We start from the raw sequence: 20820 nt of genomic DNA, 5'->3' as shown, positions 1-20820 counted from the left end.
ATATCATCACTTTTATTTAACCGACTTTAATACTTCTAATAAATTCTATGTTTCAACTCTTCTCGAACCCTGTTTCATCTTACCTCGATATAGGGGAGTTGAAACAAGTTGACCTGTTACGGTTTAGTCGTTTTTTCACTATAATATTAAACGATTACAATTTCTTTATGTAAGACATACACAAGTGTAAAGAATGTTCTATCGATTGGTAGGTACTAATATCATATGATTTCTGTCTATAGTATTTGGTATATGAAAAAAAAATGTGAAAACTGTTTCAACTCCCCTCGGTCTCCCCTACCCTAGTCTATTAGCTAATCCTTCAATATTAAGGTATTTATTGCAAATTTGCAGTGCCTATAAAATGCCAGAAAAATACCTCCTTGAAATATTAGCAACCCATGCTCGGGCATATTGCAAACTAGAAATTTTATTACATAAGTACCAGTAAACCCTTAAAAGAACTCTGATCTCGTAAATACTTGAAGCTGTTTCATAAGAAATAGGTGTTACTATTATAATCCTATTGCCATAAGTAGTTCTATTACTGTTAGCGGTTACGTTGGAATATTCTATTATATTGTCGCACTTTAAGGTTGTTAAAAGTATTTCTAAACGGAAAGTAAACCATAGAGAGTAGGTATCGTAAAATATGTAGGTCGCTGAGTAAATGTATTACAGCGAATAAGTCTTTTGTAATGCAGTTCTTTAATAATTGTATCTATAAGTTTATATCTTTGTCACAAGGTTTCTGAAAGTAGATATTTACAAGTAATGGTATAGTAATAACATATTTGAGACTTTTTCTTCACGAATACTGACGATCACTTTCACTAACATACTTCATAAAAAAACCCAAAAGCATTTCCAATTTCATGAAAGGCTTTGCAGCACAGATGGGATGGAAAAAGGGTACAATGTCTGGATTTCACAACATTCTGCTCGACAGAAGAAAAAAAAATCCTTAAAGCCGAACTAAATAATATGAATTACAAAAATTTTTTGGTCTATATTCATAAAGTAATTTTACAATATAATGTAAGTAAAATAATGTAGGTCTGGTAAATTTTGCCATTACTAATCGCGCTTAGTTGATTTTACTCAAAGGAGCGTTACATAGACGAGCGTGACAGCCTGTCATAACCCACAAAATAGAGTATTCGCATAAGGAAGATATCCAAAAACTGTTATATGTTAATAATGTAAGTAAAATTTCTTCTATCTTCGATGATCGCAGTCTCTGAGTCGATTCGATTTGACTTTACACCAATGAGTATTACAGCGTGAGGCCTAAATCCCATTCAATACCTCTATGGCTTGGTATTGTTTGGCGGCTCCTGTTTCCACAATTAAACCACTTAGTTGGGTCCATTTTGCGTACAGTTTTGGTCAGTTACTCCAACCAGCCCAGCTTCTTTCAAAAGTCCAGAACATACCTGGGACGTTCGCAGACTTCTCGGAATGACCATGTATTTACTAAAGATTATGCCCGGTGGTTGGCCACTCCTGTACATTCTAGATTTATGTAAGTAACCACCTCATCCTCAACCAGACATCCTCTGCACTTAGGGATTACACGGATTGTGAAAAGGTGCTTATTTAATGATGTGTGATCCACCATGACACGGATATCATCGTCTCGTCAGTGTACCCACACTAGTCTAATAGTGCAGGAATCTCTTCTTTCGGCTATCTGCAGCTTGAGATGTCTGCCCATGGGGTATCATTCAATAACCAAAAAAATAAGCGCTCAACACTCGTACAGAAGTTTTCTCGTTGAAATAAATGTCTAGGCGTTCGAAGATAAAATTACAACATCACTAAATGTGAATTACTTAATAATTTAGGCCTCAAAATGGCCCGGCAACCCAATTGAACTTGCGGCCTTACTTATAAGCTACATCACTTTATGCTGAATCATTTTTGTTGTCTCTTTTGTGTTTATACTGCCCTGTCATTCAAGCTGAAGAAAACTTTGATGAAGAATTGATTATTAATGGTATGAATGATGACGTAGATATTACGGTGATGTTATATAATTTAGGGACTTAGGGGAACTAAGGTTCCAGAGTTATGGTTAAGAAATTTAAAAGTGCCTCGATAATCCGTATATAATACCGCATCCGATCACCGATGGTATAATCTCGGCACCAACACAACAGAGACGCGACCTTAAATCATCAATAAAATTTGCGTGACGTCATCACACAGTTTTCAGTATGCAACTTGCTCAGTTACAAAATAGCTAAAGTTAAGTTTTTCTATCCACGTTTTTCTCTAGATTGGTATCTCAATCATTGCCCTAGAACATGAGCTGAATCGGAGCCGCGTGACATTTTAACGACAAGCTCGCACGAAGTCACCAATATTGTTATACCAAATCTTTCTACTACTATTTAAAGGGTTATCTAGGCTCTATTATATATTGATGTCTTAAGTTGTCAACTCAACCAAATGTCAAAAATTTGCAGAATACGCATCTCCCAACATTTGACGTCTGATCTTATTATGAGATTACGTTTCATACGTTTTCCCTAAATCGTAACGTAACTTCACGACAATCGGAACTGAACCGTCAATTTATGGTACAAGAATAAGAAATTTAACTTTTAGACGTACGGTAGCTTCGATCCTATTCTCGTTTTGTTACGAGAACAGGCACTGAATTCGGCTCGAAGGACCAATTTGACTATGTACGAGCTGTTACTACAATACAATAGTTAACTGAAAGATGTTGTTCACAAAATACGAAATATATATTTTTGATATTAAAATGATGTTGTTGTGAATGTTAATGAGAACACGGCGGTAATACCATGCGTTTCGCGTATAGTGCTGAGTGAGGAAGATGTATGATTATACATGATTCGTATTTGAACCGTAGGTTTGTCCTCGTCTTTCAAAATCTAAAAACATTGTGATGTATGATGTGGGAGGCTCCTTTGCACAGGCTGCCGCCAAGATTATGGGTACAACAACGGCGACTATTTCTACCGTGAAGCTTTAATGTGTAAACATTACTTTTTCTGTCTGAAAGGCGCTGTAGCTAGTGAAATTACTGGGTAAATTATAATTAATATCTTATTTCTCAAGGAGAGGAGCACAATTGTAATGGGCATGGCGTAATTACCATCAGCTGAACGTCATGTTCGTCTTGTTATTATTTTCATAAAAAAATTGTACATACCGCCATTTCCGTTATTATCGCGTGTTTTGTTCCGACGCGCGTTGTCGTCAGCTCTGGATGTGCTGGCAGGCCGTCGCCGGAAACCAAACGATGTGGCGACTCCGCGGCTCTGCTTACCTCCACTCACACTCTTGTCTCGTTTCTTAGCACCTTTCGACTCAGAGTGACCCTGGGAAAGACATTTGAATTATTATTATCTGTAGGGTTGTCACTTAATACCATTGGTTGCTATTTATATTTGTTTTATTTATAGTACCTTAATTTGAAGAAAACTAGATATATATAGAAATAAATGTATTTAAAAAAGGCACCGATATATATATAAAGATGGTGAGAACATTATCTGCATATACAAATAAAATAGTTATGAAATATTAAAAATTTTAAGTTTAGAGTGAACTCTCTATTCCTCACATAAACACTTACGGCCTTACAAATAAACTTGGTATAAAGTTATAACTGATGATAAACAAAGAAAATGCAAAATGTTTACAATATCGTTGACAACACTGTCAATACAATGATAATTCTGAAGTTTTCCGAATGACAAGCTGCCTTGCAAATAAACGCGGGAATCGTTATTCGTCCGAACAAACCATTCGTAAGCAAAATGTCTATTTGTAAACATTTTACATATTCTTGGTTTATGCTTGGTTATAACTTTATGCCAATTTTATTTGTAAGGCCGTTAAGTTTCATGCGAATGAAATTAAAAATTGTTTTGTAGTTTGTTTCTTGTGTATTTCGAACAATATAAAAATGAAAATAAAATGTCTTTTTTCTGTTAGTCTCTCTCTCTCACTTTAATATATAATTTTATTACGAAGCTTCTTTTCAACCCACCTTTGTAGCTTTATATAAAGTCCAAAGACGGGATTGGGAATTTTATTCCTCAGCTATCACAAAAGGTATAGACCCTAGACCAAAATAATATATCGTTGGAACGGTCTTGATTATAAAAGCTCAAAATAGTTTAGTTTATGTTTCTAAGCTGTCGGGATCAAATGCTATTTAGGTTCAAACTTTTCTCACAGTTATATTAAAAATTAGGTTTGTTCACTAGAAGGTGCCAACAACGGCCGGTTACATTGTAGGTCACGTGCTTTTTGAACTAATTGGAGCAAGTTTTAACTACCATATGATTAACCAGGCATACACGAGCAGGAAACACGTGGCGGACGAGTGGGACGTCACTATTTACAATTTTGTATATATTTGAAGTTAAAACTTCTTTAGCCGCATTGGGCACTTTTTGGTAGAGGAAAATCTTATGGGCTCGCGTCACCGACATGATCATGACTGGCGCACGTGATAAATAAATAATTAAAAAATAAGTAGTTAGACGCATTTTGGATGAGTGAAATATCGTGAGTTCGAGTCACTGAAATGCTTATAGCAGTATATCTGTAGCTATACAGCTGACGTATTGTGCAACATTAGTGCTGTGTATATCTTACAAGTGAAATTGAATGGATTGATTGAAAAGTTCAATGTGTATTGTTGAAAAATTGTTTTTTTTTTATTATTATACCATAAAAAATAGGTTAAAAAATAAATTGAAATTAATAATTTAATTGTTTTATAAACATTATGATAGTTAAAATTTTAATACAAAAAGATCTAAGTTATCACTTCTATAGGCATTTTCTACAAATGTTTTTTATTATAACAAAGAACTAGGGCGGGAGCAGGCTACAGTTTAAATGCTGGTAATATAAGCCTGGCTATTTAAATCTGCTTATGATAGACTCATTGAGCTAACTGGCTTTATGAAGTGAGTAATGAAATGTGACGTGCGGAATGCACAGCGCGCTATAGCCTAGTTGTTTACTTATGAAACAAGTTGAATGTGTCAGATGCACTGAAATGTATAAATACCACTGGACAGGCTGTTCCATATGTTTGACAGCAAATTTTTTGGTGCCTATTTGAAGCGCCACTCGCGAGCGTCCAGAGAACTTATTTTGACGTATAATACAAATGGATGCGGGAGAAGCGTACAATACTCTGAAGTATTTTTGCATTTTGAATTAATTTTGGTCGTTTTTCGTTTTATTTATACTTCAGGAATCAACGTAATAAAGTACACATTTTTTTTGTAAATAGTGTTCCTATCGATGTTTGTTTAGCTGAGGTTGTCATCGGTAGTTTTAGTACCGCAGAGTCTCGCTACTACATGGCCAACAGCGCCAAAATGGCACACATATATCAAATAGGCACACAAGCACTTTGATCAGTGCCAGTCCATTGGTATATAAGTAGAGGTCATTGGTCAGATGGGATTTGGACCCATGTCTATTGTTTACACTTCTGCCTCTAATAACACATCTAGGCTATAAAATATCGCAGTTAAATCAAATCAAATCGCAGTTTAACCCAACTTGATAGATAGGATAGTTTTAATTTCGATTCGTAACCCGTATATTTTTTTGATTTCAAACTTTAAAACAGTAATAAAGTTTGAAATTATAAAATGAATGAATGAATAATTCTATGAGATAAATTTTTGACGCAAAGTTTGACTGTTCTGCTGTGATATTATTTCATTAATCCCTACTAATATTATAAATGTGCCCCCCCGAAAGTCTCAAACGCCCACAAGGGGGCGTTACCGCCCCAGTTTGAGAACCTATGGACTAGACTGGGAAAGGACATAGGCCGCGGGAAGCATGGATTTTATTCCGAAATCCATAGCTCCCGCGGGATTAGCAAAAAAATTACCTCGTTGAGCTATAGCTATACCAATAGTAGGTTTTGTTTGCAATAGCAGTCTTCCTCGAAATAAGATACATATAATATTTTGGGAATAGGAGGGAAAACGGGAACCGGGATTGGAATAGGACATGAGATAATCTTAAATTACAAACTTGCTTATTATTTTTAAAAACCCTTTATCTACGCGGACGACGTCCCGGGCATCAGCTAGTATGAAATAATAATTATTATGATTGAACTTCTAATAAATTTCGTAATTAACAAAAAGGGTATAAATATTGATATAATATTTTTTCACCTGTCACCAGCGATTTATGTACCAGTGTTTATACATAAAAATTTAAGAAAATTTATTGAATTAGGCGTTAGTTTTGCGGAAATCTATAATTATACAAATGATTTAAGTTTTCTTTAGTGTGTTGACTCCCACGACTCCACGAGAGGTCTCATGCCAGATTTTGGCGAGACAACACGTCCTGAGGATGCCTGGTGGATACAATGCAATGATTAATTATGTTAATTAATAACTTTAATGATTGTAAATTTTAAATAGCCGGAGGATACTCATAGAATACAAAACAAGTTTTAATTAAGAATAGAATATTTAAGTATTAATTATTTATTAAAACAATCTTATAACTTTAAATTTACAATACTATGATTACATTAAATTAAAACTATTGTTACAGGGAAGTGTACTAAGAATACAGGCAGCATTTCCGCGATGGATAGCTAGGCTGATCCGTTGACCGAAATAGCTGCCAGCGCTTGGGTTTCCAGTAGCCTTATTGAGGCGCGTAGATAGTACTTTGTACATTTTTCTTATTCTTCATTCCTTTCCTCCATTCCTTCATTCTAGACCCCACGGGACACCAAACTGCACAATGATGTAAGACTCACTGAGACCGACATATTTGCGACGCTTGCTGTCTTCGGCAGTCGAAACAGCAGCTCCAGCACCAACTGACGTAACTTGGACATGAGAAGGAGCCAGTGTGTCGACGCAAGTCGCATTTAAGTATTATTCTACAAATGTGCGACAATAGTTCTAATTACCCGATAACTTATTATAAAATCATAGAACAATATCGAGTTATTTCGATCGTTCGTTTGTTCGACTAACAATCGCAATAAACTAAACTCCAGCAAACAAACCAACCGGTTTTCAAAACTCGATTATACATATAAAGAACCACTAATTTAGCTGTGTGTTCAGTTTTTATAGAACACTCTCGAAGATGCTACTTGGCAGATAAGAATAGTTACGAACATAAAGATCTTGTGAATGATGCATAGACATGTATATCATATTATGATCATGTTAATAATTTTATCCTTATTCTTCTACTTGACACTGTAAGCTAATCTACTCGTAAACATATAAAAATGAATTGATGTTGATTTGGCTAATTTTGGTCTTGAATTATTTGTGGCAGTCCAGGGAAGGTTTAAAATGTTGAATAAATATGAAAATGCTCGGAATTAAACAAAAACAACAATACTGTTTTTCCTTTGATGTGTCCCCCGTCGTTCAGAAATCAAATTGAAAGAATAGTTTAAAATGAATAACTAATTAGAATTGATGATGATGAATTGATTGAACCCAAAATTCTATGCAGCATCTCTATTACGCTTGTCAATTGCATTGGGCTGTCTTAGCTTCAGCTCAGCATAAATTCAGCTGCCAAATGGCTATAAAGACGAAAGAATATGCTTAGATAATGCTAAGCTTACACCTAGATAAGTTTTACGTGAGTAAAGTCTGAGCAAAGTCTAAGAATGCTCTCTACGAGTACGATTTCAGCCTTACACACAATACAAGATGTTCAGTTTCGTTAGACTGGTAACGTCACTAGCTTCGCCCTCCAAAATAGAACATAATAACTCTACTTCTGCACCACTGCAGAAAGAAGAGAGCGAAGAAGCTTATCACTGAAAGTTGATCGAAAATTGTCTACTAGAGTCTAATATCCATTCCATCTACTAGAGTCCATACAATTGCTAAATGTTTTAAAGTGGATTGTCTTATAATTTTTGATAAACTCCCAAACGATTTTAAAATATGTATTACCAATGAAAAAATTAAATGTATCATAAATAATAAATTAACATCTAAGGCCTATAATATGAAAGATTATTTGAATGATAAAGATAGTTGGACTAATGTTTCTAATATTAAATAATCGATTGAATACTATTTTTAAGTTACTTATGTACTTTATCCTGACTTGCATTAAATAACTAATAAAATTTAACAGTGAATAAAGTTTTTTAAATTTGAATAAATAAAAAAGGAGTCCTAATTGGATCACTTGTGCGTCTGTCTCTGTCCGTCCGTCTGTCAAACCCAATTTGCTCCGAATTTACTGGAACAAATCAGGTAACTTTGGCAGGATGGTGTTATCCTATACCAGCCCAATACCCAAAACACAGATGTTCAAATTAATTAAATATTTTGTTAATAATGGTGATTTTGCAGGGGACAATTAAGGAAATCAAAAAAATATTTTCAAAACTTACTATTTCATATATCAAATGTAAGTATACCTTTAATCTCGTTATGAGGATTTCAAATATATTTGTGTAGTTATTGTAAAATAATTTTTATTAGTTTGATCTCCGAAACTATTGAGCCTACAATTTTGAAAAAAAAAATATATAAAATATAATTAATTGCTTGTAGATTACGGGAAAACCTTTAAAAATTCTATTACTTAGTTTTTTTACAAGGAAATAGTAGATTCAAATTTCGCATTCACTAAAATTAGCTATTGTCAAAGACACCACAATTGAATCATTTGACATCATACGGAACACCCTACTCGGGAGTTCAACTCGCTCTTGGTCGTTTTTATTAATAAATCCTTCAGAGAATCAATATTATCAAAGCTATGATCACCAACTGACAAATTGCATGCGCTTAGTGCCAAATATGTCAAGTAGGCACCGACTAAGAGGCCATTGTTCGACATCCGCTTACCAAATACTTATATTATGAGCATCGCAAGAGGCAATTGCGTAACGCTTTGAAATAATTAATCTTTATGGACGACGGTATATAACTGTCAAATGAAACTGGCTTTGAGGTTATCGTGCTGTTAAATTATCATATTACACTCCTAAATTTACTGATGTAGGAAGCTGAAATCCCCTGAACTTAAATAAATTAAATATCTGGATACCAAGGTCTTAAATGTATATATTTATTTACACTATTGTTCTTATACAAAATATTAATTAATTTATCCTTACTTTAACAATAAAACTATATGGACGACGTGTATAGCCGAGTGGTTAACGATCCTACCTACTAAGCTAGAGGTCCCGGTTTCGAATCAAGGTAGGTGCAAGCATTTATATGATGAATATGGATGTTTGTTTCCGAGTCATGGATGTTTATATTTATGTTTATGTGTATCTTTGTATGTATTTATGTATGTTTAAGTAAGGATATTGTATTAAATATATCGTTGTCTTACAACCCATAACACAGGCTATATATGCCTAATTTGGGGCAAGATAATTTGTGTAAAAAGTGTGTCAATATTATTATTATTATTCTCTTTATTACAATTTCATCTTATTTTATACATTTATATATATAACATATTTATAAAAAACAATATTACAAATATAAATATAAAAAAACAGAGTCCCGCCGGCGTTGGTTCACGACAATTCTGCCGGTGGTTAGTGCGAGAGACTGAGGAACTTCCGCACGATGCGTGCCGTTCCCAAAACAGCTGCTTTCTGTAACTGACCCTTTATCCAGTTATTAAGTGAGAGCCTCTTGAGATTATTATTATTATATAGCTGTGAAGAAACACAGATGTTCAACATAACTAATTAGCATAGTAAAAAACGAATATTATATTTAAATCAGGTTGTGTTTTAGTTACTTCAAACTGTTTAGATTTGCAAGAGCGACATATCAAGTCAATTTCCTAATACGCAATTATTGGGGTTGAGCAGGTTATCAAGTGTAAAATAGATCCTGTAGATGAAGCCACAACCTGAGAGTTGAACAAGACATACAAAAATTTCGGTTGATGCGTCACTCGAACTGTTGGCTCAGTTGGTAAGAGCTCTCGGACGGAACCCTTTGCTGGTGCGAGTCCTGCATCTCTGTATAATATAACAATAGTCTTGTTTAGAAACAGACGCCCCTTTTAAAATACCATCACATTTCTCGATCGCAATCGGTAAAACAAGTGTCGGAAGCGAATAGCGTATCATGTTCATTGGTGCTGACAGTACCGTAGAAAGTTAAAGGTAATTAAGCCAGCCGATTGAGGAAACACAAGTCTATATCTATCTTACAATCAACACGATGAAAGATAGATAGGATTGCAGAGTAATATATCTGCTACGGTCCATTATTTATGAGATCTGAATACATTACATAAAGGTTACTTTAACATAAATGATTTTCTTAATGATACCAGAGACTGGGAATGATGCGAAAGACCTCATGCTATTTAATTGTTCTTTTAGGTCTTAGGCACACTATTACGAATGGGTGGTAGTTTTTTACGTTCAATAAGTGATTTTAAATCCTATTTTCAATAGAAATAGTCAAATCAAATCAAAATCACTTGATTAATGTAGGTCACGGTAATGACACTTATGAATGTCAAAAAAAGTTTTTTTTCTTATTATTTCTACCGCTACTTCGTAAAGGGTTGAGCTAATGAGAAGAAGCAGCACGAAACTCATTGCCACTCTTTTAAATCAAGATTTACATTTGAGTGGATTGAATTGAATTTGAATTTCCAAAAACACCCTTGAGAAATAATATAGAGAATCCATGTAGTGAAACTGATCATTATGTGAATGTTTCCCAAGAGTTGTGACAGCATTTCCATGTTGGATGGCAAAGCTGATCCATGGATGTAACCAGTAACATATTGAGAGTTTAACACAAATTATACTAATCCAGTGACATCCGTTTTATTTTACCCTTGATACTGAGTTATTGCTTAAGATCCAATTAAATTGATTAGAGCGCCGGCATGGAATTCCGGAGGTCGTGGGTTCGAGTCCCACATCGTTCATAAAATTTTGTTTTACAAATTTTATTTCAATGATAATAATATTGACTCATTTTACTAAAATTATCTCGCCCCAAACTAGGCATAGCCTATACTATGGGTCAATGATATATTTAATACAATATACTTACTTAAACATACATAAATACATATAAACATATATGACTCGGAAACAAACATACCTATACAATAAATCTTTTGATTCAATTAATTTATGTTTTGTGTTGCATTATACACTTGGAACACACCCGTGGCTTTTGTCACTTTTATAGCTTTGGTTACTTAGAGCGTCTAGACAATGCATTCTCCAACACCGCACTACGGAGAAATGGAACACTTTATTACTTTACCTAATGGTAACCATGGCATAATTATATTATTGTATTACTTTTTAAAAATAATTTATAGTAACTCTGGCTCCTTCTCATGTCCAAGTTACGTCAGTTGGTGCTGGGGCTGCTGCTTCGACTGACGAAGACAGCAAGTGTCGCAAATATGTTGGTCTCAGTGAGTCATACATCTTTGTGCCGTTTGGTGTCGAGACACTTGGCCCGTGGGGCCCAGAGGAGCGGAGAATGTTCAAAGTATATCTTCGCGCCTCAATAAGGCTACTGGAAACCCAAGCGCTGGCAGCTATTTCGGTCAACGGATCAGCCTTGCTATCCAACGCGGTAATGCTGCCAGTATTCTTGGTACGCTTCCACGTAATGATAGATTTAATTTTATGTAGTCGTAGTATTGTAAATATAGTAAAAGATTTAGATTGTTTTTCATTATTATAACCCATTAAAATCCTAATTCGATTCAAATATTTTTATTCAAAATAGAATTTAAAATCACTTATGAATAGTATGGCCTGACCTGAGATGAACCGCCGCGAGAAACTGAGCAGACTTTTTTTAATTTCGTTCAATTTATGCTATATCATACAATATTTATAATTTAATAGCCTGAGGGCGTTCGCTCCATTCTCAGTCTGTGGTATCTTTAAGAAAATCATTTATGTTATAGTAACCTTTACCACACAAACATTTTTTAACAATTCTTTTGAATTTGTTTCGTACATTTCTGGGATCATGTAAATCGCCCAATAACTTAATAAGTTAACTCGACATAACCGAGTAGTAGGCATAACAAGTTCATGTTTGTTCTCGTTGTAACATTGTCGCAGTTTGTAGCAAATTCGTTAATGTGCCTTACGCCTCTTACAGTAGTTCCGCCATAATATATCGGTTCGATGATCACGTGACGTAACATAAGTACTTAATTGTGACAAAAACGCCCACAGAGATCTGTGACCACGGGACGCAATCGTGTTAGTGTAGTTCCGTTAAAGCTCTTTGTATTCACGAGCGGTACGCATGAAATTACGTAGCTTTGGCTTGGGACACTGAACTCTGCAATCGTTATCGAATTCGTTAAAAGGTCTTACTTATACAAAAAACTAGTAATAATGTGTTGTTGATAATAAAAATCTAATTTAAAAAATGCTCACCAGCTACTCCTCAAGTCAAGAAATCACCGTTCGCGTAACGCTATCGTTCGTTCGTAACGCTCTCGTCATTCATTCACCAGCTTACTCCATCATCATCACCATCAGCCGGAATACGTCCACTACTGGACAGAGGACTCCCTTAATGATTTCCACGACGATCGGTCCTGCACTGCCCTCATCCAACATATTCCGCCTATTGTTGGGGGCCTACCAGCACTGTACAGCTTACTCCACAACTGAAGAAATCACTGTTCACGTTACGCTCTCGTCACGCATTCACCAGCCTACTCCCTTCGTCAAGGGTGAGAAAAGAAGTTTTGTTCAAAAGAAGTACTCCGCTGAGTTTGTCACGGCCGTTATTATGTTATGGCAGTTTTGACGTTCAAGTCTTATAAGAATTTCACCCAAACAGACAAACAAAATATGCATTTTACTAAAGCATGAATTCAATTCAATTTATAAAATTGCTACATACGGCCGTGACACTTTATATGGTAAACAATAAATGTTACAACATCATACTGGTATTTTGTACACACTGCTGTTATGTTAGTCGAAACATTAACATTGAATTGTCAAAAACACGGAAGCTTTGAATGTTGAAAGCGTTACAAAATATCGAACTGGAATCAGAATACTAAACAACCTATTTAAATTCGCCTTTGCTAAAAGATGAATAATACTAATGTAGCCTCTTTAATTCCTTAGTAATATTAGAATTATTATTAATCCCAAATACCACAGTGTCTGAAGACGAAGGTTTTCAACCAGTGTGTGTTGCCAGTGATAACTTACGGCGTGTAGACGTATTCGCTAACTATGGGCCTTATGAGAAAGCTCATGGTCGCTCAGAGGGCAATGGGGAGGGCTATTCTCGGAGTTTTCCTGCGAGATCGGTTCAGAAATGAGGAGACATAGCCCAAATGATTGCGAAACTGAAGTGGCAGTGGGCAGGGCAAATAGTTCGACGGATAGATGGCCGTTGGGGCAGTAAGGTCCTAGAATGGCGACCACGTACCAGTGTTGGTAGGCCCCCCACAAGATGGACCGACGATCTGGTCAAGATCGACGGAACACGTTGGATGAGGGCAGCGCAGGACCGATCGTCGTGGAAACCTTTGGGGAGGCCTTTGGCCAGCAGTGGACGTCTTCCGGCTGATGATGATGATTAGAATCACTATTTTTTTCTTCACCATTTTAACTAAGGACCTCTTGACGTGTATAGGCCTCCTTTATCTCGCTCCACTTTTCCCTATCTTGAGCTGTTTTCATCCAGTCTTTGTTTGCAAATTCTATAAGTTGATCTTCCCATCTTTCCAGGGGGCGTCTCCTTTTCCTTTTTCCAGGGGGCCAAGCCCATCTCTCTTTATCCTGACGTGCAATGTGACCAGCCCACTTCCATTTAAGTCTCTTGCAGTTTAGGTTGACGCATAAATAACTTTTTTCCTTTATCTTATTTCGCTATGTTATGTTTTGTCTCTGAGTCTCTCAAGTTAAGAATGTTTATATCCATGGCTCTTTGATATTTTTCAATTCTTTCTTTTGTGTGCGTATTATAGGATCCAGGTTGACTTGTATATGAGAGGCAAGGTAAAAGACATGAATCCTGGGTTGATATTTTTTAATCTTAAAGGTAAATCAAATTTTAGAATTTTTTTGTTGCTTCAGAAGTTGTTAAAGGATTACTAAGCGTGTTTTCAATGTGCTAGTATTTTTTTCGCTTTTATGGAAGATATAGTCATAGAAGTTGTCAAACAGGATATAAAGATATTCTTAAAAGACAGCATCGTCTTCGAAAAGAAAAAGTATGGAACAAATATCTTCCAATCATATTTTAAGTTTTGGCATCGGACAGAAAAAGGTTTGAAAATACGTTTATTTAAATTTCTCTTTGATAGGCTATTTCGTTATATTTATCACCAAAATTTATGAACAATGCGGGGCTTGAACCCACGACCTTTCGAGCGCTCTTTCAACAGCGCCAACCGTTCGAGTGACGTATGGTTAGTAAATCTTGGCATGTCTTGTTCAACTCTCAGGTCTCAAATTTGAACAAGACATAACAAGATTTACGAACCATACGTCACTAGTCACCGGTTCGGATTGAAGAGCGCTCGGACGGAACGCGAGAGGTCGCTGGTTCGAGTCCCGCATTTTTGACAAATTTTGGTTACAAATTTAATTTAAATTATTCCCAGAAGCGAGGGACATCACTTTAAAATTAACAAATTGTTTAGGATATTTCATTTAGTTGTAAAAATTCGTCAAAATGTCATACAATTATGGAAGCCTAGCCTTAATAAGTATGTTATTTTAAAGTCTTTTGGAACTTGAAGGTTCGATCTGTTAAGAAGCTGAAACTTAAATAACACTCAATAATCAGACTTAGGACATGAAAGAAAATATCCTACTTGGTTTTTAATCCTAGACCTATGTTTCTCTCTGTGTTTTGAGATTTTACTCACAATGTTTAATCGGAGCAACGTGATGATGATCGTATTACCCGCGTTAACGACGGTATGTTGTTCTAGAATTATTAAATGTGAAAAAAAAGCTGAGCTAATGTTTCTGTTTCTAAATCTACAACGCCTCTAGCCACTTATCGTCTTGTAATATTTGCACTGTTGCTGTTAAGTCTATATAACTGAAGTCGGGGAAAGTCTACATAGATATTAATGTTGAAATTCCTTGAGGCGTTTGGTTGGCAAGTGACTACCTGTTAAAGTTTCCCTTTGGCAGTACGAAATTTATCGTAAGCAATAAATATTTGTTATTTGCAAGCTATTATTGCATACATACATACCTACTGGAAAGAAACCATACTAATATCCCACTTCTGAATTGTAACCTTTTTTGCACTCATATTCAATCAATAAGGGCTAATAGTAACTATGTGTAACTGTCTCTCGACTGTCATTTTTCTCTTTTATAGCTATAAATAAAACTCTTGCGGATGGAATTTCCTAAAATCCATTCTTAGCTGACCTTTCCATTCGGCGAAAGGAATATTCGTACCAAATTTCAAGTCTCTGTGGCTTATGATTTCATAACGATTATTATAAGTAAGCTTTAAGGCAAGGAGATGAACTTTACATCAATGTTCTAAAATTTAGTTATAGAGTGCGTGCGTTACTGAAAGTAGAGGCTAACATTTCGCAGCTTTTTTTTGACGTGGCCACATCTATTACAATCTATCTAGATGTATAAATTATCTAAGCATACCGACCACATCATAAATAGTTTGATTTTATGATAAGCCAAAACATTTATAAATCATTACCGGACCCTTTGTATAGGTATCAAAAGGTCATGGGTAAACATTTCAATATTGTTACATTCATTTTATAATATCAGAACGTGGCCTTAGATTGCTTATTCAATATATATTACGCTATTAAAGCCTGTATATTCGTTGATCTTTGGTTTTACCTACCGGAAAACTTAAGGATTTACCGAAATGAGTTTATAGAAAACCTACCTACCATGCGTTGAAAATGGAGTTCTGAAACAGTCGATCGTTGAGATTCTTTCTCTAAAACTCTTTATTTTTATATGAAAAAGAGTAAACAGATGAGCAAAACTTGAGCCAAATTGCAGAGCTACTCAACATTTTTGGGTTTTTCAAGATCCTGAGAGGCACTATATTGCTATGGGCAGGGCGTATCAATTACCATCAACTGAACCTCCAGCTCATCTCATCCCTTATTGCCATAAAACAATTTTGGACTATTGTTAAAAACCAAGTAGGAAAGAGTCGAGAACTGGGAAAATGGCCAGTAATATTTTCATTCCAAATCTGATTAGTTGTAATATTTAAGTTTCAACTACTTGACAGATCGAACCTTCAAAATCCAATGCAATTGACTTTAAAACAACATACTTATTAAGGCTAGACTTCCTTAATTGTATGACGTTTTGACGAGTTCTTACAACTAAACGTAAATACCCTAAACAATTTGTTATTTTTAAAGTGATATCCCTGGGAATAATTCAATTAAATTTGTAGCGAAACTTTATGAACGATGCGGGAGTCCAACCCAGCTATCTATGGTAAACACACACTCTTTATCTTTTATTTCGTTCGCTAGCTTTCTTTTATGTTCTTTGTTATATATAGACCCACCATAAGACTTGTTCCTCTAATTTTAAGAGGCGTTCATGCAATGATTATCTGTATACAGTACAAAAGCATGTTAAGCCTATTAGTACGAATAGCGTTAATGTTCACATTGCATTGTTTTAAAATAGGCCAAATGGACACTCCGTGTAAACCGGCTTAGTTCCGCTTGTTATCACGAGGCACCGTTCGTTGTGTAACGGGTTGTAGAGGTCAACTTTATGAATAGATTCAAGATGAGATTTGAAGATATTATGTCGACCACATTTGAGATTATTTCATCTTTATTTTAAGGCACACATACCAACGTCTTACATGGCAAAAACACATCTTCAGTAAAAGGAAACAATTAGGTATCATATCATATATATGAGCCAAATGGTATTATCCGCTGCGATGGCAAGCGCCCTGATGGAATGACGCTGGTGGCTTGGGCTCATCAAACTTAGCCCCCCAAAAAAAATTTTTTTCTTATATTTGAATTTTCAATATCGCATATCGTTAGTTCGTAGTTTGTTCTTAATTGTTCGCTATAAATAATTGTTTGTTCTTTTGTTGTTTATTTAAAAACAATTAATTAAAAACATACCCTTTAGTTAGCCCCCGTAATGGGGGGAAACGCCTACTATTTGGTTCTGGCCCTCGCCGGCCGCTGCCGCGGCACGCTACGCTCGGCTCGTGCGTTGTTTTAACTGTTCTAACATAACCTAACCCAACCAATTTTAATGAATTGCAATTTTTTTTTAAATAAATAAATCGAGAACAAACAAATGTTTATAGAGAACAATCAAGAACAAATGGCGAACTAACTATGAAATAAAAAAAATAAAAATAAAAAAAAGCTGAGCTGGTGGCTTGGGCACAGGGAAGGGCGCTGGTGTGGGACGCGACTTGCGTCGACACTCTGGCTCCTTCTCATGTCCAAGTTACGTCAGTTGGTGTTGGGGCTGCTGTTTTGACTGCCGAAGACAGCAAGCGTCGCAAATATATCGGTCTCAGTGAGTCATACAACTTTGTGCCATTTGGTGTCGAGACACTTGGCCCGTGGGCCCAAAAGCGCGGAGAATGTACAAAGTTCTTCGCGCCTCAATGAGGCTACAGGAAACACAAGCGCTGGCAGCTATTTCGGGCAACGGATCAGCCTAGCTATCCAACGCAGAAATGCTGCCTGTGATAGTTTTAATTTTGTGTAATCATAGTATTTTAAATATTTGTTTTGTTTGGATAAATTATATATTTGGTATCAAACATTTTCACGTAATAACCGGTGGTGAAATTTATAGGTGTCATAAGAGTTCCTAATGGGTTTTCTCGGTATAAACACCCTCTCTGAATTCTATTTTCTGATAATATAATGTCTCCTTCCACATCTTTAGATGATGTTTACAAGTCTTGTTATTATAGTATACTATATACAGAATTTGTCGTGAATCGCTGCAACTCGATAATCAGTTGATAACTGAACGCAACAGTTCATCTCAATCTACATGCAATACGACATTAGCGAGCAAGTATGCACTTCAAAAAAGCCTTAACAAAGTTACTTTTGGCATTTTCGTTAATCATTCTTAGTACTCGGATATATTCTAATAGGATTACACTAAAAAGATTAGATAGATTAAGACTTCTAAAACTCAGACGTGTAAAAGGGATCATTCTTATTATAATATAGCTTTATTTTTTCAGTGTTTATTTTTTCTTGAGACTAAACAACTACAAATAATGCTTCTAATAATTATAATTGACGACCTGTATAGCCGAGTGGTTAGCGATCCTACCTACTAAGCTGGACGTCCCGGGTTCGAATCCCGGTAGGTGCAAGCATTTATATGATGAATATGGATGTTTGCTTCCGAGTCATGGATGTTTATAATATGTATGTTTAAGTACGTATATTGTATTAAATATATCGTTGTCTTGCAAACCATAACACAGGCTATATATGCCTAATTTGGGGCAAGATAATTTGTGTAAAAAGTGTGTTAATATTATATTATTATTATTAATTATTCTAAGGTGGTTTATTCTTTTGATACTTTCTTGGATTGTCAGTTAAAAAGGAAATAGGTTTGTTTTGCTTCAGTGTTTCACAAATATAACCATGCAGAAGTACACAGTTTTGAGCAGCGCGTTAATATTGTTTTACGAAAATGGGCGTTCGAATCAAAATGCATTTCGTGCACTTCGTGATGTTTTTAGTCAGCATAATCGACTACTCCACTGCTCAAATGTGTCCACAATCGGAAGAATAATCCAAACCAGGTCTGTTGGAAATGTAGAAACACCTGTGTAACAAAAGTGACTGTGTGGTGCGGTTTATTTGGCTGGCAGCGACATCGGGCAGTAGTTCTTCGAGAATGGGATCGACCAAGCAGTTACCGTGAATGGTGTTATCGCGAGATGATAACGGACTTCTTGTGGCCAAATTGGGGATATGGACCTGGATTATATGTGGTTCCAACAGGATAGTGCCACTTGCCATACAGCCAACGAAACAATGGGTCTGTTGGGCAAGAAATTTAGTGGCCGTCTCATATTTATCTCTATCTCATATCGTGGCTATGTCAATTGGCCCCCACGATCATGTTATTTGACACCGTTTGACTTCTTTCTTTGGGGATATTTAAAAGAAAAAGTGTGCGTCTAAACCAAGAACAATTAAAGAGCTAAAGGATGAGATAAATCAGCATATTAACGACATTGAACCTCAATTATGTCTCAGAGTCATTGAAAATATGCACCATCAGATAGAGACTACCTATGCCACCGAAGTCGTGGCAATTATTTGACCGATATTTTGTTTCACACATAATTGTAATATTTCCTTCTATGAACTTTTTGTTTTATATACAATAAACATCGTTCGTTTCGGTTAGATCGCCCTTTATAAAGCAAAAACTATTTTAGGTAGTAAATTAATAGTTCATCTAATTTATAAAATTCTCGTGTCATGGTGTTAAATATTGAACTCCTGCGAAACGGCTTGACCGATTCTCATGAAATTTTGAGTGCATATTGGGTAGATCTGAGAATCGGACAACATCTATTTTTCATCCCCCTAAATGTAAAGGGTGGTCCACACGAATTTATTTTTTTAAATTTGTTTGATTATGAGTCAGCATTAAAAAATACATACAACTTCAAAATTTCACTCATCTGTATTATATAAATACATAATGGCCGTTGATACGCACTTCGATAGCCATAGTATAGATTGAAGTAATCCAACTTCTTAAACCCTAGCGAGGGTGCACAGACAACCTAGATCAATACTGTCTGCGATATGGTTTCACAATGCCAATGTCTCAGCATTTCAACCTTGCTCTTGATATTTTTACAAAGTGCAAACAGCTTGACGGTCATTCCGTTATATAATTGTATTAATTCTATTTAGAATTAAGAGCGCCTATTCAATTCGCGACGAAAACTTCATTATTTTAGTTTTTCCAGAGATGTACCGCAATGGTGTGAGCAGATAATTCGATCATTTTATCGATTTTAGAAATTTCTAGTAATTATTTAGTGCACTATATGTTGAATGAAGATATCATTTTTGTAATAAGGTAATATTTTATTTATTTTTTAATTCTCTCTCTCCGCAAGCAGGCACAGCCGCTCATTTTCAAAATGCTTTTGGGTGAGAAGCACCTTGCTTGAGCACCAGTAGGCGATGGTTTGCTAAGTTTCAGAGAGGTCGGGTTTCTTTATATGACGAATTTCGTGAAGGCGGCCTTCAACAGCCGTCAACGAAAATAATGTGGCTACTGTTATGCGGCTAATTGAAGAAAACGTGCAGATTACCTATGAGACAATTTGAGGAACATTGGCGATTGGTATGAGCCAAATTCAGAAAATTTTACACGAAGAATTGAAAGTTCGGAAACTTTGTTATCGTTGGACCCCTCATGAACTGACAGCGGAGCAGAAGCGGGCTCGCTTGGAATGGTACTCACAGATGCTAATGAAGTACAACCACGGAGATTCTTATGCTGTTTATGACATTATCACAGGAGACGAAAGGTGGATTTATTATTTTGAACCCGAAAAAACAGCAATCTTGTAAATGGGTGTTATAAAATGAGAATAGGCCAACAAAAGTGAGGCATTCCACTTGAAGATCAAAAGAGTGATAACACCGAGTGGTATTCTACGATTTGCTTACCCAGAGTGTTAAAAAAGTTCGCGAAAGACGACCAAAAACATCTCCTACATCATGACAACGTTTCTTCACACACGGCCAACAAAACTAATTTTA

General features: G+C 35.7%; 1 protein-coding gene across 8 annotated transcripts in view; it reads right to left on the bottom strand.

Moving 5' to 3' along the window:
- LOC126968405 (uncharacterized) overlaps window positions 1-20820 on the bottom strand; it is a 135597-nt gene that overhangs the window by 79558 nt on the left and 35219 nt on the right. For all 8 annotated transcript variants that reach the window (XM_050813450.1, XM_050813441.1, XM_050813425.1 and 5 more), the window contains one exon: window positions 3188-3356. In XM_050813450.1, the coding sequence (XP_050669407.1) occupies window positions 3188-3356 (169 nt within the window). The remainder of the gene's footprint in view (window positions 1-3187; window positions 3357-20820) is intronic.

Source organism: Leptidea sinapis, chromosome 1, assembly GCF_905404315.1.
Source record: "Leptidea sinapis chromosome 1, ilLepSina1.1, whole genome shotgun sequence".
Taxonomy (NCBI): Eukaryota; Metazoa; Arthropoda; class Insecta; order Lepidoptera; family Pieridae; genus Leptidea; species Leptidea sinapis.
This window is presented reverse-complemented; position numbering and strand designations above follow the sequence as displayed.